Raw genomic sequence first — 24560 nt, forward strand, 5'->3', positions numbered from 1 at the left:
GCTCCTGAGTAGGCCACCAAAACCGCTGGCGAATAGAAGCAAGCGTACCCCGAACGCCGGGGTGGCCAGCTAACTTGGCAGAGTGAGCCCACTGAAGAACAGCCAGACGAGTAGAGACAGGAACGAAAAGAAGGTTACTAGGACAAGCGCGCGGCGACAGAGTGTGAGTGAGTGCTTGCTTGACCTGTCTCTCAATTCCCCAGACATTCAACCCGACAACACGCCCCTCAGGGAGAATCCCCTCGGGATCGGTAGACGCTACAGAAGAACTGAAGAGACGGGATAAAGCATGAGGCTTGGTTTTCTTAGTACCCGGGCGATAAGAAATCACGAACTCGAAACGAGCGAAAAACAACGCCCAACGAGCTTGACGCGCATTGAGTCGTTTGGCAGAACGGATGTACTCAAGGTTCTTTTGGTCAGTCCAAACGACAAAAGGAACGGTCGCCCCCTCCAACCACTTTCGCCATTCGCCTAAGGCTAAACGGATGGCGAGCAGTTCGCGGTTAGCCACATCATAGTTACGTTCCGACGGCGACAGGCGATGAGAAAAATACGCGCAAGGGTGGACCCCATCGTCAGTATGGGAGCGCTGGGACAGAATGGCTCCCACGCCCACCCCTGACGCGTCTACCTCGACAATGAACTGTTTAGTGACGTCAGGTGCAACAAGGATAGGAGCGGATGCAAAGCGCTTCTTAAGGAGATCAGTACAACAATCATACGACCGGTGAGGAGGGAGGGAGGTGGCTCTAGACCGACTGAAGACCGTGCGCAGATCATGATATTCCTCCGGCCCTCCTGTCAAATCACCAGGTTCCTCCTGTGAAGAGGGAGCAGAAGAAACAGGAGGAATAGCAGACATTAAACATTTCACATGACAAGAAATGTTCCAGGAAAGGATAGAATTACTAGACCAATCAAAAGAAGGATTATGACACACTAGCCAGGGATGACCCAAAACAACAGGTGTAAAAGGTGAACAAAAAATCAAAAAAGAAATGGTCTCACTATGGTTACCAGATACTGTGAGGGTTAAAGGTAGTGTTTCACATAATATACTGGGGAGAGGACTACCATCCAAGGCGAACATGACCGTGGGCTCCCCTAACTGTCTGAGAGGAATGTCATGTTCCCGAGCCCAGGCTTCGTCCATAAAACAGCCCTCCGCCCCAGAGTCTATTAATGCGCTGCAGGAAGCTGCCGATCCGGTCCAGCGTAGATGGACCGGCAAGGTAGTACAGGTACTTGACGGAGAGGACAGTGTAGTAGCGCTTATCAGTCGCCCTCCGCTTACTGATGAGCTCTGGCCTTTAACTGGACATGAAATGACAAAATGACCAGCGGAACCGCAATAGAGACAGAGGCGGTTGGTGATTCTCTGTTCCCTCTCCTTAGTCGAGATGCGAATACCCCCCAGCTGCATGGGCTCAACACCTGAGTCAGTGGGGAAAGATGGTAGTGTCGGGGAGAGGGGGGACACAGTTAACGCGAGCTCTCTTCTATGAGCTCGGTGACGAAGATCTACCCGTCGTTCAATGCGAATAGCGAGTTCAATCAAAGAATCCACGCTGGATGGAACCTCCCGGGAGAGAATCTCATCCTTAACCTTAGCGTGGAGTCCCTCCAGAAAATGAGCGAGCAACGCCTGCTCGTTCCAGTTACTGGAGGCAGCAAGAGTGCGAAACTCTATAGAGTAATCCGTTATGGATCGATTACCTTGACATAGGGAAGACAGGGACCAGGAAGCTTCTTTCCCAAAAACAGAACGATCAAAAACCCGTATCATCTCCTCTTTAAAGTTCAGATAATCGTTAGTACACTCAGCCCTTGCCTCCCAGATAGCTGTGCCCCACTCCCGAGCCCGACCAGTAAGGAGTGATATGACGTAGGCGATCCGAGCTCTCTCTCTTGAGTATGTGTTGGGCTGGAGAGAGAACACAATATCACACTGGGTGAGAAAGGAGCGGCACTCAGTGGGCTGCCCAGAGTAACATGGTGGGTTATTAACCCTAGGTTCCGGAGACTCGGAAGACCAGGAAGTAGCTGGTGGCACGAGACGAAGACTCTGAAACTGTCCTGAGAGGTCGGAGACCTGAGCGGCCAGGGTCTCAACGGCATGACGAGCAGCAGACAATTCCTGCTCGTGTCTGCCGAGCATCGCTCCCTGGAACTCGACAGTAGAGTAGAGAGAATCCGTAGTCGCTGGGTCCATTCTTGGTCGGATCCTTCTGTTATGCAGGTGAATGAGGACCCAAAAGCGACTTTACAGAAACAGAGTCTTTATTCCAGTCTTTAACAAAAACGATAATCCTGGAAATATCTCAGGAAAATACAAACAGGAAAACTGAAATCCTCTCGTCAGTAGAGAGGAACGACTGGAGACGCGACCACAGACTGCAGGTCGCTTCGGGAAGGCACAGGCCGTAGCTGACATAGACACCTGCTCACACGAAGCATCTGAAGAAGGCAAAAAACACGACGGAACAAGAACACAGCACAGCAAACATCGAACAAGGATCCGACAAGGACAGAAGCGGAAAACAGAGGGAGAAATAGGGACTCTAATCAGAGGGCAACCTAGGGGACAGGTGTGAAAGAGTAAATGAGGTGGTTAGGAGAATGAGGAACAGCTGGGAGCAGGAACGGAACGAGAGAGAGAGAGAGGGAGAGAGGGAGGGGGAGAGAGAGGGATAGAAAGAGGGAAAGAACCTAATAAGACCAGCAGGGGAAACGAACAGAAGGGGAAGCACAAGGACAAGACATGACAATATATGACAAAACATGACAAATATAGCAATTAAACACTGGCATGGTCGATGTGCAGAAGATGAATGTGCAAGTAGAGATACTGGGGTGCAAAGGAGCAAGATAAATAAATAAATACTGTATGGGGATGAGGTAGATAGATAGATGAGCTGTTTACAGATGGGCTATGTACAGGTGCAGTGATCTGTGAGCTGCTCTGACAGCTGGTGCTTAAAGCTAGTGAGGGAGATATGAGTCTCCAGCTTCAGAGTTTTTTGCAGTTCGTTCCACTCATTGGCAGCAGAGAACTGGAAGGAAAGGCGACCAAAGGACGAATTGGCTTTGGGGGTGACCAGTGAGATATACCTGCTGGAGCGCATGCTACGAGTGGGTGCTGCTATGGTGACCAGTGAGCTGAGATAAGGCAGGGCTTTACCTAGCAGATACTTGTAGATAACCTGTAGCCAGTGTGTTTGGCGACGAGTATGAAGCGAGGGCCAACCAATGAGAGCATACAGATTGCAATGGTGGGTAGTGTATGGGGCTTTGGTGAGAAAACGGATGGCACTGTGAGACTGCATCCAGTTTGTTGAGTAGAGTGTTGGAGGCTATTTTATAGATGACATCATCGAAATCGAGGATTGGTAGGATGCTCAGTTTTACGAGGGTATCTTTGGCAGCATGAGTGAAGGATGCATTGTTGCGATATAGCAAGCCAATTCTAGATTTAATTTTGGCCGGAGATGCTTAAGCATGCCCCAGTTTAGTAGCACGAGCTCAGAAGAGAGATGGTGGGCAATCAATTCACATATGGTATCGAGGGCACAGCTGGCGGCAGAGGGAGGTCTATAGCAAGCGGCAACAGCGAGAGACTTGTTTCTGGAAAGGTGAATTTTTAGAAGTAGAAGCTCGAATTGTTTGGGTAACAGACTTTGATAGTAATACCGAACTCTGCAGGCTATCTTTGCAGTAGATTGCAACACTGCCCCCTTTGGCAGTTCTATCTTGGCGGAAAATGTTATAGTTAGCGATGGAGATTAAGGTTTTTGGTGGTTTTCCTAAGCCAATATTCAGACACAACTAAAGCATCCGGGTTGGCAGAGTGTGCTAAGCAGTGAGTAAAACAAACTTAGGTAGTAGGCTTCTAATGTCAACATGCATGAAACCAAGGCTTTTACGGTTACAGAAGTCAAAAAATGAGGGCACCTGGGGAGTTGAGCTAGGCACTGCAGGACCTGGATTAACCTCTACATCACCAGAGGAACAGAGGAGGAGAAGGATAAGGGTACGGCTAAATGCTATACGAACTGGCTGTCTAGCACGTTTGGAACAGAGAGTAAAAGGAACAGGTTTCTGGGCACGATAGCATAGATTCAAGGCAAAATGTACAGACAAAGGTAAGGTAGGATGTGAGTACATTGGAGGTAAACCTAGGCATTGAGTAATTTACATTTACATTTAAGTCATTTAGCAGACGCTCTTATCCAGAGCGACTTACAAATTGGTGCATTCACCTTATGACATCCAGTGGAACAACCACTTTACAATAGTGCATCTAAATATTTTAAGGGGGAGGGGGGTGAGAAGGATTACTTTATCCTATCCTAGGTATTCCTTAAAGAGGTGGGGTTTCAGGTGTCTCCGGAAGGTGGTGATTGACTCCGCTGTCCTGGCGTCGTGAGGGAGTTTGTTCCACCATTGGGGAGCCAGAGCAGCGAACAGTTTTGACTGGGCTGAGCGGGAACTGTACTTCCTCAGTGGTAGGGAGGCGAGCAGGCCAGAGGTGGATGAACGCAGTGCCCTTATTTGGGTGTAGGGCCTGATCAGAGCCTGGAGGTACTGAGGTGCCGTTCCCCTCACAGCTCCGTAGGCAAGCACCATGATCTTGTAGCGGATGCGAGCTTCAACTGGAAGCCAGTGGAGAGAGCGGAGGAGCGGGGTGACGTGAGAGAACTTGGGAAGGTTGAACACTAGACGGGCTGCGGCGTTCTGGATGAGTTGTAGGGGTTTAATGGCACAGGCAGGGAGCCCAGCCAACAGCGAGTTGCAGTAATCCAGACGGGAGATGACAAGTGCCTGGATTAGGACCTGCGCCGCTTCCTGTGTGAGGCAGGGTCGTACTCTGCGGATGTTGTAGAGCATGAACCTACAGGAACGGGCCACCGCCTTGATGTTAGTTGAGAACGACAGGGTGTTGTCCAGGATCACGCCAAGGTTCTTAGCGCTCTGGGAGGAGGACACAATGGAGTTGTCAACCGTGATGGCGAGATCATGGAACGGGCAGTCCTTCCCGGGAGGAAGAGCAGCTCCGTCTTGCCGAAGTTCAGCTTGAGGTGGTGATCCGTCATCCACACTGATATGTCTGCCAGACATGCAGAGATGCAATTCGCCACCTGGTCATCAGAAGTGGGAAAGGAGAAGATTAATTGTGTGTCGTCTGCATAGCAATGATAGGAGAGACCATGTGAGGTTATGACAGAGCCAAGTGACTTGGTGTATAGCGAGAATAGGAGAGGGCCTAGAACAGAGCCCTGGGGGACACCAGTGGTGAGAGCGCGTGGTGAGGAGACAGATTCTCGCCACGCCACCTGGTAGGAGCGACCTGTCAGGTAGGACGCAATCCAAGCGTGGGCCGCGCCGGAGATGCCCAACTCGGAGAGGGTGGAGAGGAGGATCTGATGGTTCACAGTATCGAAGGCAGCCGATAGGTCTAGAAGGATGAGAGCAGAGGAGAGAGAGTTAGCTTTAGCGGTGCGGAGCGCCTCCGTGATACAGAGAAGAGCAGTCTCAGTTGAATGACTAGTCTTGAAACCTGACTGATTTGGATCAAGAAGGTCATTCTGAGAGAGATAGCGGGAGAGCTGACCAAGGACAGCACGTTCAAGAGTTTTGGAGAGAAAAGAAAGAAGGGATACTGGTCTGTAGTTGTTGACATCGGAGGGATCGAGTGTAGGTTTTTTCAGAAGGGGTGCAACTCTCGCTCTCTTGAAGACGGAAGGGACGTAGCCAGCGGTCAGGGATAAGTTGATGAGCGAGGTGAGGTAAGGGAGAAGGTCTCCGGAAATGGTCTGGAGAAGAGAGGAGGGGATAGGGTCGAGCGGGCAGGTTGTTGGGCGGCCGGCCGTCACAAGACGCGAGATTTCATCTGGAGAGAGAGGGGAGAAAGAGGTCAGAGCACAGGGTAGGGCAGTGTGAGCAGAACCAGCGGTGTCGTTAGACTTAGCAAACGAGGATCGGATGTCGTAATGATGAGAGAGATATAGTCTCTAGAGACGTTTAAACCAGGTGATGTCATCGCATATGTAGGAGGTGGAACAACATGGTTAAGGCATATTGAGCAGGGCTAGAGTCTCTACAGTGAAATAAAACAGTAATAATTAACCAGGACAGTAATGGAAGAGGCATATTGATATTAGAGAGAGGCATGCGTAGCCAAGTGAACATATGGGTCCAGTGAGTGGTTGGGCTGACTGGGAACACGGCGATTCAGACAGTTAGCGGGCTGATGCTAACACGCTAACATTTAGTAGGCCAGGGCTAAACAAGCTAGCAGTTAGCAGACCGGGGCTGGGTTAGCAAGCAAGCAGTTATCAGGGGCTAGCAGTTAGCAGACCGGGTTAGCAGGCAAGCAGTTAGCAGGGGCTAGCAGTTAGCAGACCGGGGCAGGCAAGCTAGCAGTTAGTAGACCGGAGCTAGCAAGTTAGCCTTTGGGGGACGTCACGATGGGGGTAAGTCTGTTTTTTCCTCTTCGTGCGGTGACATCGATAGACCAGTTGTGGAGTTAGTAGGCTTCCAAGTAGCTCTAGGTAGCTAGCAGGCCTAGCAGGTTAACAGAATGGGCCTTCAGCGGGCGTCGCACCTGAGGGGCCTGTTGGAATCATCAGGCAGATTATGTCGGTATTCCAGTCGTAGTGGATCGGCGGGGTTCTGTGCCCCGTACCGGCTGTAGAAGGGGTCTGGATATTGTAGCCCAGGATTGGGCTTCGGTGGTAGCACAGGAGCCCTGGCCGGGCTAGCTTCAGGCTAATTGGTGCTTGCTCCGGGATGGAAACGCTAGCCAGGAGTGGTCACCCGGGATTGCGGTTAGCTAGTTGCGAAGATCCAGATGAAAATGTTCAGAGTTTGCGGTAGGAATCCGGGGAAATGGAGAGAAATAGGTCCGTTATGCTCTGGTTTGAGTCACGTTGTTCGAACTGGCGAGAGCTTTCTGAGCTAAAGGTTAGCTGATGACCGCTAGCAATGGTTTGCCAGCTGATAGCTGGTCGGTAGGTAGCTGGCTAGCTTCAGTTGAGGGATTCCAGATCCGAAGTATATAGAAATACTTTAGAAAAAGCAGATCCACGCCACATTGGGTGAGGCGGGTTGCAGGAGAGTATTTAGAAGTTGAGGTTTAGGAAGATATTGTGGCCTCGTGGGTGGAATGTTATTCATATTTTTCATAATTTCATCATTAATAAACATCAGGTTTCTATATCAAACAGTTTTGTTATATTTCAGTCTGCTGTGATGATATAAGGGGTAATACTGGGATGCAATCTCAAAATTGAATAGATTTCAACTCTATATCTGACATGGTACAGATGTCTTTTTTTTTAAAGCCCATAACCATGTGTGTGTGAGGTCTATACTTTTGTTTGAAAGTAGATTTGTTTAAGACTACCAAGAAACACTCTGTGACCCCCACTTCAGTAAAATTCACCAACCCTACATGTCAAGGTCACTGTCAATGTAAAGGAACCTGCAAGTCAGCATTTTGTAGGACGTTGTATACCATGTGTATCCCTTACATACGACTAATACAACTTGAGTCTCCATAGCCCCCCCATCACTAGATTAGAATAACAGATTGTCCCCTTCCCTTCTGTCAGGGAGTCAGTGTCATGTTTTGTCATTTATTATCTTGTCTTGTCCCTGTGCTTCCCATTCTATTCGTTTCCCTCTGCTGGTCTTATTAGGTTCTTTCCCTCTTTCTATCCCTCTCTCTCCCCCTCCCTCTCTCACTCTCTCGCTCTCTCTTCTCTCTATCGTTCCGTTCCTGCTCCCAGCTGTTCCTTTTCCCCTAATCAATCATTTAGTCTTCCCACACCTGTTCCCGATCCTTTCCCCCTGATTAGAGTCCCTATTTCTTCCTTTGTGTTCCGTTCCTGTCCTGTCGGATCCTTGTATGTATTGGTCACCGTGCTGTGTTTGTGTATCGCCCAGTCGTGTCGTGTTTCCCTCAGATGCTGCGTGGTGAGCAGGTGTCTGAGTCTGCTAGGTTCAAGTGCCTTCCCGAGGCTACCTGCTGTTCAAGATCGAGTCTCCAGTCGGTTCTCGTCATTACGAGTGGAAGTTGTGTTTTTTGATTGTATTTTACTTTACTGGATTAAAGACTCTGTTTTCGCCAAGTCGCTTTTGGGTCCTCATTCACCTGCATAACAGTCAGGGTCGCATCCTCCCTGATGGTAGGATACTGTAAATACCATCCGTCATGCTTATATGTGGAGAAGAAAGACATCTGTAGCTTCCCACTACTACTCCCACTACCATCTCTAGTCTATGAGCAGTTGTTATTTTTACAGTAACTGGCTGGATGAGATTAAGATATGTTTGAGTCTGGTGGTGAGATACTGGAATGGTATGGGGGGAATAGAGTGTTGACCTGTGAGTGGTTGGTTCTTGAAAAGTTATTGTCAAATCTTACCAACATAACATCTGGCCTTTTTATGACATTTGATTTATACTGCACAGAAGTTCTCCAAAAGGAAAAGTTCATCAAAAGTCTCTCTCCTCTGTCTCCCGGTGTTAGGTGTGTGGGCATGAGTTTGAGGCGGGTGAGCTGGGCCCTGGCACCATCGTGGGCAGGGGGAATAGAGTGATGACCTGTGTGTGAGCGTGTGTGTGTGAGCGCATGTGTGTGTATGTATGCATTCATGTGTGTGTGTGTGAGACCCCTCTCTGTCTGTCCTGCAGGAGAAGGAGGTGACCATCACCATGCCAAGCGGTGAGACATCTGTGGCCACTGTACGTATCTGGAACGAGACTGTGTCCAACTTGACTCTGATGGCTCTAGGCTCCTCCGCCCCAGAGATCCTGCTGTCTGTCATAGAGGTGGGTGTCATGTCAAAAACACTCCCCCCAGCGACAACATATCAGTGTTGCAGTGTATACTAGTACTGGAATGAAGTTGAAAATGACAAAAAGTTATTGTCAAATCTTACCAACATAACATTTGGCCTTTTTATGACATGAACTTCTTGATTTATACTGCACAGAAGTTCTCCAAAAGGAATAGTTCTTCAAAAGTCTCTCTCCTCTGTCTCCCGGTGTTAGGTGTGTGGGCATGGGTTTGAGGCGGGTGAGCTGGGCCCTGGCACCATCGTCGGCAGCGCCGCCTTCAACATGTTTGTGATCATCGCCATCTGTGTGTGGGTCATCCCTGAAGGAGAGACCAGGAAGATCAAACACCTGCGTGTGTTCTTCATCACAGCCTTCTGGAGCATCTTCGCCTATATCTGGCTCTTCCTCATCCTCTCTGTCATCTCACCCGGAGTAGTGGAGGTACACTTTTGTGTGTGTGTGTGTGTGTGTGTTAGCAAATGTGAATAGATACTGTATGTGTGTGTGTAACCAAACAATCAACCCCCTTCCAGTTTGGATGTACAGTATGTCTTGTCATGGTCCCCTGTCTTTGTGTGTGTTCAGGTGTGGGAGGCTCTGGTCACCCTGTTCTACTTCCCAGTGTGTGTGATCCTGGCCTGGATCGCCGACCGACGCCTGCTCTTCTACAAGTACATGGCCAAGCGTTACCGCGCCGACAAGCACGGCATCGTCGTGGAGACTGAGGGGGACACAACCCCGAAAGGCTTCGAGATGATTATGGACGGAAAGTTCCCTCAGAGTGGAGGGGGGGTGGGAATGATGCCCAGTGAGAACTGCCAGGATGGGGCCAACAATGTGGCGGGCACCGTGGCCTACCTGCCCAACTCCAACAGCACCATGGTGACCGTAGAGAATACCAAGGAGCTGGACGAGAGCCGCAAGGAGGTGAGAGAGAGAGAGAGACCCGCTGTTAGAGGGATTCTAGTACATCAGGGGGAGAGAAAGTGGGGTACAGTATGGAGAGGGAGAGAGATGAAGAGTTATAAAGGAGACACTCATCCCGTTCATGTACATAGGCCCTTTCAGGAATATAGAAAGGCACAGTAGGGTTAGAGAGAGTAAAAAGAGATGAAGAGGACAGAACTCAGGCAGTTCATGAACACCCACATACTGTAGATACTCACCTCAACCACACATACAAACACACTCAGGCAGTTCATGAACACCCACATACTGTAGATACTCACCTCAACCACACATACAAACACACTCAGGCAGTTCATGAACACCTACATACTGTAGATACTCACCTCAACCACACATACAAACGCACTCAGGCAGTTCATGAACACCCACATACTGTAGATACTCACCTCAACCACACATACAAACACACTCAAGCAAAGGAGACTATTAAGAGCTACTAACGTGCTGAGCTGAACCTACAAAAGTTACAAACTTTCTCTCTGTGTCGAGGTTGTGTGTCTGTGTCCCTCTTTTTCAGCCCCTGTTCCTCTGCCCCCAGGTGATCCGCATCCTGAAGCAGCTGAAGCAGAAGTTTCCGGACAAGGAACTGGATCAGCTGGTAGATCTTGCCAACTACTACGCCCTCCTCCATCAACAGAAGAGCCGCGCCTTCTACCGCATCCAGGCTACGCGCATGATGACCGGCGCCGGCAACGTGCTCAAGAGGCACGCCGCCGACCACTCCCGCCGCGCCGCCGCCGTGGACGAGGAAGTGGTCTGCGAGGACGACGACCTGGCTGAGTGCAGCCGCCTGGCGTTCGAGAGCACCCACAGCCAGTGTATGGAGAACTGCGGCATACTGAGGCTGGCTGTGGTGTGTCAAGGGGGCCTGGGGGAGAGCACCTTCTATGTGGACTACCGGACCGAGGACGGCTCAGCCAATGCCGGGTCCGACTACGAGTACAGCGAGGGAACGCTGGTGTTCAAACCCGGAGAGACCCGCAAGGAGATCAAGGTGAGGGTCAGTGGAAGGGGAGGAAAGTAAACAGTAATGTACAGTTATAATCAATTATAGCAATAAGAGTTGCACAACTGTGCTGCCAAGCCGATCCTCAGCTAGGTCATTAGACCTGCTTGTCGTGGGCAGATCAAGACGTCACGTAATGGAAGGAGCAGAAAACAGCAGCAGAAACCAATTACCCTATGAATTAGCGCCGGCCAGAGTCATCTCTGTCCCGGATCAACTGTCTCTTCCCCCCTAACAGTCCATTTATATTTTCCAACGGGGCTATACATTTGGGTGAGTTTTTTTTCTCTCGCATGAGTAGCCTCGTTTCACTGCCAAAAATAAAATTCAACCATCTAGTATTCAGCAAAATAACAACACAATGTCAAATACAGGTAGCCTAGTCAAATAATGAACATCCAATCACATTAACCGTTGCTCTCTCGCGGGAATTCCACTAACCAAATGAAGCTGCTGCTCATGCCGTTTGCTCGAAAAATTATAAATGGTTTAAAAAAAATACTGCTGCTACTACCAGCAGTACTCTTGTTGTCACAAGAGGGGCAGTAAAGTGGAGAAAAGTTGGCATACATTGGCAGATGCGGGGAAGGTCCATGTCAGGCATGTATCCATTGAGTGCTTTGTAGAGAGAACTTCTGCAAAACATTTTAAAACATCAGGTTGGAGAGATTACTATGACAAAGACTCATGTAACTTTTCCAGAAACAGCACAAGCCCGAAAATTCAAATAAAATGAATTAAAATATACAGATTTATAGATTATATATTTCCCCCCAGTATTTGTCCCAAACATTTGTCATTACATCGTAAAGACGCCACTGTTTAGGCTTATCTGGATACAATCACAAGAAAATGTTTTCTATAATGTTTCCATTCTAGGAACCTCCAATTTACCTTATTCCATCAGCACACGAGTTAGTAGGTTTACGGAACTCTATCCCACCAACCGAACCTGTCTTCACACCCTAATTAACAAGGATTTACTGTTACATAGGCTGAATACTTTTCAGGTGCATTTTTTTATGGATATTGATAGACTCACAAGTGTTCTTGGCTTGTGCCAACGCTGTTCTGTGTCTGTGCAGCTGTGAACTGGTGGTGCAGCAGGAATGTTTAGTTGAGAGTAGTGCGCTGTCTGGTAAAGAAGGGCCACCAGATGATTGCACAGAGCACTTCCTGCAACATAGGAGCAGTGGCTTTGGACCACTATCACTGGTACGGAGTGCTTTAACACCATCTGTGAAGATAAATGTGATGAAAGACAAGTGAGAAACAAGAATGATGCGGCCCATAAATAACAATAAACACAGTAGTGTCTAGTCTTCTTAACTAGGGGCTCTTAACTATACAGGAATACATTGTGTCTCAGTAACACAATTACCAAACACTGCATCAACAGATCTTTACCAAATAACCTGTTAAGTGGGCAATTCTAAATTGGGATTGGGAACCATCATTAATATCTATCTACTGTTAAGATTAAATGTTGATACTGTCTCCAACACATTTTGAACATGATGACAGTGTCTCACAGGAAATGTTTAACAAGGTCCCTAGTATCTATCTATAACCTTTCCCTACTCCCATGCTGTGCGGCTTTTCACTCTTCCTCATGGACCTGTGACAGGCAGACATCTCCCCTGTCAATGTATCTTTGTTAGATACTGTGTAGAAGACATGAATAAAAATTATTTTTAGCTAGCAAATATAGCTAGCAAGCATAACTTAACCAAGCTAACGAAAATACACACATTCTCAGGTAGATTCTGTCAACGTTACATAATTTTACGAAGTAACTAGCTAGCTACAGTTAATAGTTCAATTAGCTAGCTACTGATTGTAGCTAGCTAACGTCATATCTGTCATTGACTTGGTACTCACCTTCATAGTTGTCTATGTAGCTTCCTATATACATCTTGAACCCCTTTTCATTCTTGCTAGCTGGAGTCTCGGAGGCTGATTTAACAATTCAATGTACATCATTAATATTAATTTGAGGCAAGTCCTGAAGACACCAAGTAAAAAACTGCGACATAGTGGTAGTAACGTTATATCGCCGATAACAACTAGACTGACCGGAAATTGCCAAACCAATAGGAAGTGTGTTTAGAACGTTCGATCATGGAATGTGCATAAGGGATAGTAAGGAAAACTTCCTCTTCTGAAAACCACTGGAAACCAGGGCAACAGGAGAGGATATTTTTAAAGTACTGGACAGCTTTGTGACATCAAATGGAATTTGGTGGTAAAAATGTGTTGGTATCTGTACTGATGGCACAAAAGCCAGGACAGGGAGACATAGTGGAGTGGTAACGCAGGTGCAAGCAGTTGCTCCCGACGCCACTTGGGTAACAAAGCAGCAGTCACCGAAAGGCTCTTGCTGCCAAGGGAATGGCTGACAGCTTGAAAGATGTTTTGGACACTACAGTGAAAATGGTTAACTTTGTTAAAGCAATGCACCTGAACTCTCCTGTATTTTCTGCATTATGCAAGGATATGGGCAGCGACCATGTAATGCTTCTACAACATCCAGAAGTGCGCTGGTTATCAAGGGGCAAAGTATTGACACTTGTTTTTAATTGAGAGACGAGCTTAGTTTTCTTTACTGACCATAATTTTCACTTGTCTAACCACTTGCATGATGACGAGTTTCTCACGCGATGATGAGTTTCTCACATGACTGGCCTATGTTTTTTCTCACCTGAATGATCTGAATCTAGGATTACAGGGACACTCCGCAACTATATTCAAGGTGCGGGACAAAATTCAGGCTATGATTAAGAAGTTGGAGCTCTTCTCTGTCTGCATTAACAATGACAACACACAGGTCTTTCCATCATTGTATGATTTTTTTGTGTGTGAAAATGAACTCAAGCTTACGGACAATGTCAAATGTGATATAGCGAAGCACCTGATTGAGTTGGGGATGCAGTTATGCAGATACTTTCCAGAAACGGATGACACAAACAACTGAATTCGTTATCCCTTTCATGCCCTACCTCCAGTCCATTTACCGATATCTGAACAAGAGAGCCTCATCGAAATTGCAAAAAGTGTTTCTGTGAAAATGTCATTTAATCAGAAGTATCCTGCGCTCAATTTCTTGCCTTGGCAAATCGCGCTGTTAAGATACTGATGCCCTTTGCAACCACGTACCTATGTGAGAATGGATTCTCGGCCCTCACTAGCATGAAAACTAAATACAGGCACAGACTGTGTGGGAAATGATTTAAGACTGAGACTCTCTCCAATACAACCCAACATTGCAGAGTTATGTGCATCCTTTCAAGCACACCCTTCTCATTAACCTGTGCTGAGTTATTCAGTTTTCGATGAACGATTAAGGTTTTATAAGTAAGATGATTAAATAAAGAGCAAAATGATTGATTATTATTATTTGTGCCTTGGTCCTATAAGAGCTCTTAGTCACTTCCCAAGAGCTGGGTTGTGACAAAACTCACACTCATTCTTATGTTTAATAAATATATTGTATAGTGTGTGTGTGGCAGACTTACAATGTTGGCAAAAAACAACATTTGAAACTGCACTGACCCTGGTGCTGGAGGGGTTGAATGTTTGAAGGGGTACGGGACTATAAAAAGATTGGGAACCACTGTCTTAGAGGAACCGGCAGAGCTGGTGAGTCTTCCGGAATCTAGAGCACATTAAATTCTGCCTCATGGTCCTGACTGACAGTGAATAGGACTTCATCTGAGTGGAAGAGGGGAGAGACGGTGAAAAAAGGAGGAAGTGAGCTTTGAAGTATTTTGTCCTTGGAGATGATGTTTCTCTCTTTGAACGCGTCGTAGTTTTCGTGTCATTTCATGTTCACGCTTAGACAGAGGACAAAGAGTGTATTTCTGGATAGCAGGAGGAGTGTTGAGGAAAGGGAGAAAACAAGGAATGTGTAGAGAGAGTTAGGAAACAACTCAATTTCTAGTCAACCATCAGTTATGAATGAGTGACTACAACAATAAATCTCCTAGTGTCCCATGTCTATGACCATCAGTGCGGTTGGTTTGATGCGTTTCTCTCAAGCATTTATGGTCTATAACAGCTGCCACTTTCTATCTTCATCTCTACTCCACCCCTTCTCCCTCCATCCTACACCTTTCCCAGGTCGGCATCATCGATGATGACATCTTCGAGGAGGACGAGCACTTTTTTGTGCGGCTGCTCAACCTGCGCATTGGTGACACAGAGGGAATGTTCGAGAGTGATGAGCCAGGCGCGGGACCCAAGGGCCGTCTGGTGGAGCCACTGGTCGCCACGGTGACCATCCTGGACGACGACCATGCTGGCATCTTCACATTCCGTGATCGGCTGGTGCGCGTCAGCGAGAGTGTTGGCACCATGGAGATCTCAGTTGTGAGGAACTCGGGCGCTCGCGGCACGGTGATCCTGCCCTATCACACGGAGGCGGGCACTGCGAAGGGGGGCGGCGTGGACTACGAGGACACCCAGGGAGAGCTGGAGTTCTCCAACGACCAGACAAAGTGAGTAGTGATGGACGGACGGACGGACGCACAGAAAGGCAGTTAGATAGATAGATAGATAGATAGATAGATAGATAGATAGATAGATAGATAGATAGATAGATAGATAGATAGATAGATAGATAACAGTATAACTTTAAACCGTCCCCTCGCCCATACCCGGGCGCGAACCAGGGACCCTCTGCACACATCAACAACAGTCACCCTCAAAGCATCGTTACCCATCGCTCCACAAAAGCCGCGGCCCATGCAGAGCAAGGGGAACCACTACTTCAAGGTCTCAGAGCAAGTGACGTCACCGATTGAAACGCTATTTAGCGCGCACCACTAACTAAGCTAGCCGTTTCACATCCGTTACATAGACATACAGACTCCCTACCTCTACGCATCTACTCTATTTGTTTATTGGTTGCTTCCATTTCATCCACTCTCATCCATCTTCCTCTTTTCCCACTCGCCTCCCCTCCATCTTTTCCTACTCTCCCCTACTCCTTCATTATCGCTCCCTACCCCTTCCCCTCCCCTCTCCCTACTCCATGCCAGACATTCTTCTCCATTATTCATCAAGGCCAACCTGGTGGGAGATTTAACTCCGTCAATGGCTTGAGTGTTTGTGCTCAACTCATAACCAATACTGTATTCACACTGCTATGTGTTGCTGCCTTAAAGTAGGCTACACCATGCTATATTACCATTCTATCTGTATTCATGTCTGTCTTAACTCTTTCTTGTTCTTTCTCTCTCGCCACAAATCTGCACAAGAATGGTAATTTGAACATCATGTTTATTTCTCATTCATCTCTAATTTCGCTCTCATCTCGCTGTATCTATTCTTCTCTTCCTCAATTCTCTCATTCTCTTTTCTTTCTCTTGCTCCCCTCTCTCTCTCTCTCTCTCTCTCTCTCTCTAACTCTCTCTCTCAGCCTCTTATCTTCCTATATCTACAGATGTAGGATCTCAATATGATCACCCTGTTGCAAGAGAACAAGGCTTCTGAAGTTTGTAATTTCCACTTTGAAATTTCAGGCTAGATTTTTCCCCCAAAAAGTATTTATCAACCTCTACAAAAATGTCCGTTAATTATAATTTGCATAATACTTTACATTTCCTGTTGCTGCAAGATTGTTTTCCTGCTGTAGCAAATTTGGCTCAAATTAAGATCAGACATCTGAATCTCTTTCTTCTCCCTCTTTCTCTCTTTTCTCTTTGTTTCTTTGTTTCTCTCTCATCGCTTGTTTATGTTTGCGCCGCCAACAGGGAGACTGTTGCTGTGGTGACATTTTCAGACACAATGTCCTGGGAGACATTATCAGGACTAATGTGCATAATAACAAAGTGAAACACGTCTTCCAACTCCTCCCCTCCATCCCCCCCTATTTCCTCTTTTCATCAGCCACTCCGCATCAGCCTGAAGTAAAAGCTGACCGCTAGCCCTGCACTACTCTGTAGGGGGATGCAGTGGGCCCTATGGGTTAGTGCCAGTGGGATCCCCAAGAGACGCTGAGGCTAAGGTTGCTCAGTAGTAGGTACAGTAAAAGGACTTACAGTGGGTAGTGGTTAGTGCCAGTAGGTATAATCACAGGATGGAAGGAGCTAGTTCAGGGGTGTCAAAGTCAAATGGACGGAGGGCCAAATAAAAAATTTAGCTACAAGCCGAGGGCCGGACTGTTCGAATGTTCATTGAAAAATTTTTAAATGACGCATATAGTCTAGTGAACCTAATTGAACCTACTGAAAACCTAACAAATATATTCCAATATGATCAGATAAATAAAGCAATATTTTCTTATGGCTCTGTCAGTAATCTTTAATTTTCAACAGACACAAAAGACAAATTTCCTTTATATAAAAATCCCCATAACATGAACATTAAATGAAAGAAACCGGTATTCAAGGCACCATCAGTAGCCTATATTTTCTATTTTAGCAAAAGTGGGCTAAATTTACTTCAAAGAAAAAAACAATAATAGCAATTTTCTATCATCCACTCAACTGAAATATTTTTAAAATATAATTGGATTGAAATACAATAAAATAAAGTGCAAAAATCTATTAATCAAAAACAACACTTTGTTTAAGGAGAAGTAACATGCAGTGAAAACAAATATTAAACTTTAACTTTTAAACTTGAACTGAGTAAAAACTCTAAATATGTGATTGCACAGTAATGTTCACTTGTTTGAGGTTGAGGGTGATACTTGGTGGTGTCCCATCTTTTCCACAAGTTCATCAATGTTCGGGGTAAGGCTCTGAGCTGAGGAAATCCTCAGAATTGAGTGGAGGTGTTCAGCAGTAAGTCGACTTCTGTGTGATGTTTTGTTCAAGTTCATCAAAGAAAACAGTTGTTCACACAGGTATGTGCTGCCAAACATAGACAACGTTTGAGCAGCCTGGATGCGCAGCTGGGGCATTGTGTCGGGGAGGAAACGGGCGAACTCCGCAGCACCCACTGCCGCATATTTTGCCCTCAGTGCATCATTGCATTGGAGGTCAATCAACTCCATTTGGAGGTTTGGTGGTGAGCTTTCCACGTCAACAGCAAATGGGTTACCGAGCAGTTCCAACCTGCTTTTTTGTGCTTCAAAGTCAGCAAATCGGCGTCGAAAGTCAGCGGCAAGCATACCTATTTTATCAGCCAACTGTGCGCTCGGGAACGCACTGGTAGAGAGCTTCTCTTTCATGGTCTGGCAGCTGGGAAAGTGGCTCAAATTTTCTTTCCGCATCTGCGTCTCCCACAGAGTCAGTTTGGTTTTAAATGCCTTCACTGTACTGTACATATCAGAGATGACACGATCCCGACCCTGCAGCTGCAAGTTCATTGCATTCAGATGACTCGTAATGTCACACAGAAAAGCCATTTCACACAGAAACATTTCGTCTCGGAGTTGTGTTGTGTCTTTCCCTTTGCTGTCCAAGAACAGACAAATCTCCTCACGAAGCTCGAAACATCTTTGAAGCACCTTTCCCTGGCTTAGCCATCGCACCTCTGTGTGATAAGGCAAATCACCATGCTCCGTTTCTAACTCCGTCAGAAATGCCTTGAACTGGCGGTGATTCAAACCTTTGGCTCTGATAAAGTTAACTGTGCGCGTGATGATGCTCATTACATGCTCCATTTTCAAGGCTTTACCGCACAACGCTTCCTGGTGTATGATACAATGATAAGCTGTCAGCTCACCTGTCGCGTTTTCCTCTTGCATCTTTTCCCGTATCTTCTCAACCAGTCCGCTCCTGTGTCCACACATCGCAGGTGCTCCGTCGGTTGTCAAACCCACGAGTTTTTCCCAAGGCAGCTCCATCTCATTTACACATCTTGACACCTCTTCATACAAATCATGCCCCGTAGTTGTGCCATGCATAGGACGTAAAGCCAAAAACTCCTCTGTCACGCTTAGGCTGGAGTCCACTCCGCGGATGAAAATTGACAACTGGGCAATGTCAGAAATGTCGGTGCTCTCATCCACAGCCAAGGAATATGCAATGAAATCTTTTCCCTTTTTCACAAGCTGCTCTTTTAGATTGATGGACAACTGGTCTACTCTCTCGGCAATGGTGTTTCTGCTCAGACTCACATTTAAAAAGAGTTGCCTTTTTTCTGGGCAAACTTCGTCACAAACTTTAATCATGCAGTTTTTGATGAAATCCCCTCCGTAAATGGCCGGGCTGATTTAGCGATCTCTTCTCGCCAAAATAAAACTGGCCTTGACAGCAGCCTGGCCTTGTGATTTGGCTTTTTTGAACAGAGCCTGTCGAGATTTGAGGCCTCGTTTTAATTCCTCTGCCTTTTGTAGCCTTTGTTCCATGTCCATATTCTTGTTTTTGTCCGCGTGTTTCGTTTCATAATGTCGTCTCAGATTATACTCTTTCAGTACCGCCACACTTTCTCCACACAGAAGACACACAGGTTTTCCAGCTACCTCCGTGAACAAATACTCCGACTCCCACCTTGTTTGAAACCCCCGGTTCTCAGTGTCCACCTTCCGTTTTGCCATTTTTGATGGGTATCTGAAAGTTAATTTTACTGTGATGCTGACAACTGCTGTGCCAATAAATATTGAAATGAAGCAGCCTACTGCTCGGTGCGTCACCGTTGCATTGTGGGAAATGTAGTATTGGTGCGTGTAAAAGATCTGCGGGCTGCCGGCTTGCTGCGGTCTGCGGGCCGGTTCTAATAACAAATCAAGATCATCCCAGGGGCCGTAAAAAACCTTCTCGCGGGCCGGATGTGGCCCGCGGGCCTTGACTCTGACATATGTGAGCTAGTTGGAGCGGTGGCTGAGGGTTGGAGCAGTGGCTGAGGGTTGGAGCAGTGGCTGAGGGTTGGAGCAGTGGCTGAGGGTTGGGTCACAGTAGTAGGGGATAATATTCAGCAGGGGTGACGTCCCTCTGTGTTGCAGACCCCTGGGTGTCCCCTCACTGGCCGGTGTGCATGTCTTCATCTGAATTATTCAGCCGTGGAGTGATATTGACGTGGGTCCTCTGTAGTGATTTAAGTGCAAGCTGTGTCTGTTAATATGTCTGGGGCGGCCCCCCGGGGAGGAAGACATCTTTGTCTGTCTTTGTGCCGCTCCCCTCCCTACCTTTTGCTCAATAGCTGTACATGGAGTATGGTTAGCGCATTGATATCTGGGAGTGACCCGTGGTGGAAAGAGAGCCTTGTGGCTCTACATTAAGGGGGTTGGGGGGGGGGCATCGTCTGTGTGTGTGTGTGTGTGTGTGTGTGTGTGTGTGTGTGTGTGTGTGTGTGTGTGTGTGTGTGTGTGTGTGTGTGTGTGTGTGTGTGTGTGTGTGTGTGTGTGTGTGTGTGTGTGTGTGTGTGTGTGTGTGTGTGTGTGTGAGGTGAGCTCTTTCTGTAAAGTAAAACAAAATCCCTGACTTACCCCTGGGACTACATCCTTCCACTGATCTCTTTAACTGTTGAATACATTTAAAGAAGACAGTCTAATCTATTTGTTGGTTACTGACCTCTGATACAGACCTCTGATAAGGACCTGTTTGTGTGTGTGCGTGTGCAGTCAGACCCTGCAGGTGAGGATAATTGACGATGAGGAGTATGAGAAAAAGGAGAACTTCTTCATCGTACTAGAGGAACCGCGCTGGCTGAAGAGGGGAATCTCAGGTGTGTGTACTTGTAGTGTGTGTGTCCGTTTGCATGTCTATGAATGTCCCCTTTCCATTTTCCCAGTATCAGTTGAACCTCAGTGAACCATGCCAGCCATGTTGACATAGCACTCTCTCTCAGTCTCCAGTAATACAACAGGTGTGATAACAGCTGATATGGCCTTTCTCTGGCTCTCTCTCTGGCTCTCTCTCTTTCTCTCTCTGCCACTGTCAGTCTACCCACAGACAAACAATAAATTCCAGCCGAAGCTCACATTTCAGTCCGTAGCAGGAGAAAACAAACAGGGAGAGAAAGTGAGAGTGAGTGTGTAGGGGTTTGATTTCCTGATGTCAGTGGTTGGGAATGGGTTGGTGCTGACGGGTACGGAGTACTGCACCTTTAATGAGTTGTGGCACCTCTTATAGAATACTGGCTCTAAAACACAAACCCAGGTACGGTCCAATTAAAGTAAGTACCTGTACCTTTTTCATTCCATTTCAGGCTCTGACTGAGTTGGGCCTTATCGCTAGTACCAGTAAGGCACTATAGGTGGCTTTGTTTGGTAAAGAATGGATTTTCAATTCTGCTGGTGAAATGAAGATACAAGTAGAGACCTTTCAGAGTCGCAGAGCCAACCAAAGCGTGATGTCCAATCGTGTGTGAGGTGAAAAAAATAAAGAGGAAATAGCCCTAGTGTCTGTGTGTGTGTTTCATTTGTGTGTGTTTCGTTCATGTGTGTGTGTGTGTGTGTGTGTGTGTGTGTGTGTGTGTGTGTGTGTGTGTGTGTGTGTGTGTGTGTGTGTGTGTGTGTGTGTGTGTGTGTGTGTGTGTGTGTGTGTGTGTGTGTGTGTGTGTGTGTGTGTGTGTGTGTGTGTGTGTGTGCGAGAGAGAGAGAGTGTACACTTACACACTCCCCATCGTGGATTTAAAAGCATAGGATTAGCGTAAGCATTGGCTGGAGGGAGTTTCCACCATTCTTAAATCAATGCCATAATCTTTGCAAGTGTACACTTTAGGAGAAGAGTGGAGAATCAGGGTACAACCAGAGAGAGAGAGAGAGGGAAATAGAGAGAATGTTGAAAACAAAAAAAACATGTTTATACTGAACCGAGGCTCTTAGAGGAGAGTCCACAATGGCATCAGAGCTCTTAGTTGGTGAAATCTCACAAGGTCAGGGAAGTGTAATGGTATGATATCATGTCATACTGCACTTTGACTTTGGACTACTGTGCTGACTCTTCTGTTCTTCTGTTTGGACTGCTGTACTGACTGTTCTGTTCTTCTGTTTGGACTGCTGTACTGGCTGTTCTGTTCTTCTGTTTGGACTGCTGTACTGACTGTTCTGTTTTTCCTTCTTTCTTCCAGCCCTTCTGCTTAACCAAGGTAAGACCATCAGCAACTTGCCTCACACAACCAGCCTAGAAACAGCCCACAGAACATTTTATTATCCCTAAAGGCACATGTGGGGGAATTGGTATTGGTTCGGAATCATCCATAAAAACAACAAACATTTCACATGAGTTGGTACACTATATAACAACATCAATTTAAGGGTCTCTGAAGAACCATACAAAAATCAAAATCTGGACATGTTTCGGCCCTCCAGGACTGGAATTGAATAGCCCTGCATATTATTTCCATATTTCCCAGAGTGCCTTTTGAGTGAATGTTGGTGTTACCAGTAACACACATGACTGTGTTTGCTAGTGATGGCTACATGGTTGTTGAATTAAGATCCTAAGTGAATACGTTGTCATATAATGTTTCATAAAGCCTTCTTCTGAGGGCCTAGTTTTACCCTAAATCCTCCCTGCAAATCACATTATGCTGGCTTGCAAAGTGATGTGTAATTCCAATTGGAATCCAGCCAGAGTGGGGATGTCCAACGTTTTGAATTTTATTCGCCCACAACCTGCATTCAGAATGACTGTCAGGGTTGCGAAGACTAAGATATGAGACTACCTTAGACATCAAAAACTGAAACAACCATTTCAGCATCGGGTGCAATAAGTCCAAGTAACAGATTGGAATAGTTTAGAAAAATGTATGTTATTTATATTTGAGTAGCATAAGTTTAAAGGTAGACTGAGCTAAAGGACGTTGCCACAAGCAGCACAGCAGATATTTAGATGAACGAGATTCAAGAGTTCACTCTCTCACAGTCAGACACGGTATCTGCGAGTGTGCACCAGGTTCACTTTACGCTCTTACAGCGTGGGAGCCACAAGACCAAAACAGAGGAGAAGTTGAGCCTTGTGCTTCAATGCTTTTAAGCTGTTTGCGGAAATTGACCCACTATGCTGTTTACTTTCTGCATCTACGTCATATCGCTGAGTCGACCTTTAAAATAATCAATCAATGTACATGCAAAAACATAGATATTCAAGCAAACTATTCTAAAAATCAACCTGCAATAAATGCTGGGAAATATGCTAGTAAAGGATGTGGTTTTGGTTCAACTCTGGTTATTAATCAAATCAAAGTTTATTTGTCACTTGCGCCGAATACAACGGGTGAAGACCTTACAGTGAAATGCTTACTTACAGGCTCTAACCAATGGTGCGGGGGGGAAAAAAGGTGTGTGTGTGTGTGTGTAGGTAAGTAAGTAAAGAAATAAAACAACAGTAAAAAGACATTTGAAAAAAGAGTAGCAAGGCTATATACAGACACCTGTTAGTCAGGCTTATTGAGGTAGTATGTACATGTAGGTATCGTTAAAGTGACTATGCATATATGATGAACAGAGTGTAGCAGAAGCGTAAAAAGAGGGGTTGAGGGGGGGGGGGGGTGAATACACAATGCAAATAGTCCCGGTAACCATTTGATTACCTATTCAGGAGTCTTATAGCTTGGGGGTAAAAACTGTTGAGAAGCCTTTTTGTCCTAAACTTGGCACTCTGGTACCGCTTGCCATGCGGTAGTAGAGAGAACAGTCTATGACTGGGGTGGCTGGTGGTCTTTGACAATTTTTAGGGCCTTCCCCTGACACCGCCTGGTGTAGAGGTCCCAGATAGCAGGCAGCTTTGCCCCAGTGATGTACTGGGCCGTACGCACTACCCTCTGAAGTGCCTTGCGGTCGGAGGCCGAGCAATTGCCTTACCAGGCAGTGATGCAACTGGTCAGAATGCTCTCAATGTTGCAGTTGTAGAACCTTTTGAGGATCTCAGGACCCATGCCAAATCTTTTTCGTTTCCTGAGGGGGAATAGGCTTTGTCGTGCCCTCTTCACAACTGTCTTGGTTTGTTTGGACCAATCTAGTTTGTTGTTGTGAACACCAAGGAATTTGAAGCTCTCAACCTGCTCCATTACAGCCCCATCGATGAGAATGGAGACGTGCTCGGTGCTCCTTTTCCTGTAGTCCACAATCATCTCCTTAGTCTTGGTTACGTTGAGGGACAGGTTGTTATTCTGGCACCACCCGTCTGCAAACGTAATGATGGTGTTGGAGTCGTGCATGACCATGCAGTCGCGGGTGAACAGGGAGTACAGGAGGGGACTGAGCACGCACCCCAGGATCAGCGTGGCAGATGTGTTGCTACCTACACTCATCACCTGGGGGCGGCCTGTCAGGAAGTGCAGGATTCAGTTGCAGTGGAAGGTGTTTAGTCCCAGGATCCTTAGCTTGGTGATGAGCTTTGAGGGTACTATGGTGTTGAACGCTGAGCTGTAGTCAATGAACAGTATTCTCACATAGGTGTTCCTTTTGTCCAGGTGGGAAAGGGCAGTGTGGAGTGCAATAGAGATTGCATCCTCTGTGGATCTGTTGGGGCGGTATGCAAATTGGAGTGGGTCTAGGGTTTCTGGGATAATGGTGTTGATGTGAGCCATTACTAGCCTTTCAAAGCACTTCATGGCTACGGACATGAGTGCTACGGGTATGTAGTCATTTAGGCACGTTGCCTTTGTGTTCTTGGGCACAGGGACTATGGTGGTCTGCTTGAAGCATGTTGGTATTACAGACTCAATCAGGGACATGTTGAAAATGTCGTGAAGACACCTGCCAGTTGGTCAGCACATGCCCGGGGCACACATCCTGGTCATCCATCTGGCCCTGCAGCCTTGTGTATGTTGACCTGTTTAAAGGTCTTAGTCATATTGGCTACGGAGAGCGTGATCACACATTTGTCTGGAACAGCTGATG

At 46.7% G+C, this 24560-nt stretch overlaps 1 protein-coding gene across 4 annotated transcripts in view; it reads left to right on the plus strand.

The window, feature by feature from the left end:
• The window catches only part of LOC123992914 (sodium/calcium exchanger 1-like), a 120585-nt gene that overhangs the window by 79302 nt on the left and 16723 nt on the right, over positions 1 to 24560 (plus strand). For 2 of the 4 annotated variants that reach the window (XM_046294547.1, XM_046294545.1), the window contains 7 exons: positions 8701 to 8838; positions 9061 to 9288; positions 9433 to 9774; positions 10355 to 10810; positions 14942 to 15318; positions 20334 to 20437; positions 21785 to 21802. In XM_046294547.1, the coding sequence (XP_046150503.1) occupies positions 8701 to 8838; positions 9061 to 9288; positions 9433 to 9774; positions 10355 to 10810; positions 14942 to 15318; positions 20334 to 20437; positions 21785 to 21802 (1663 nt within the window). Of the gene's footprint in view, positions 1 to 8700; positions 8839 to 9060; positions 9289 to 9432; positions 9775 to 10354; positions 10811 to 14941; positions 15319 to 20333; positions 20438 to 20711; positions 20888 to 21784; positions 21803 to 24560 lie in introns of those variants that run through there. The other 2 variants (XM_046294548.1, XM_046294549.1) reach the window with 2 other exon arrangements.

This window comes from Oncorhynchus gorbuscha, linkage group LG13, assembly GCF_021184085.1.
Source record: "Oncorhynchus gorbuscha isolate QuinsamMale2020 ecotype Even-year linkage group LG13, OgorEven_v1.0, whole genome shotgun sequence".
NCBI classification, from domain to species: Eukaryota; Metazoa; Chordata; class Actinopteri; order Salmoniformes; family Salmonidae; genus Oncorhynchus; species Oncorhynchus gorbuscha.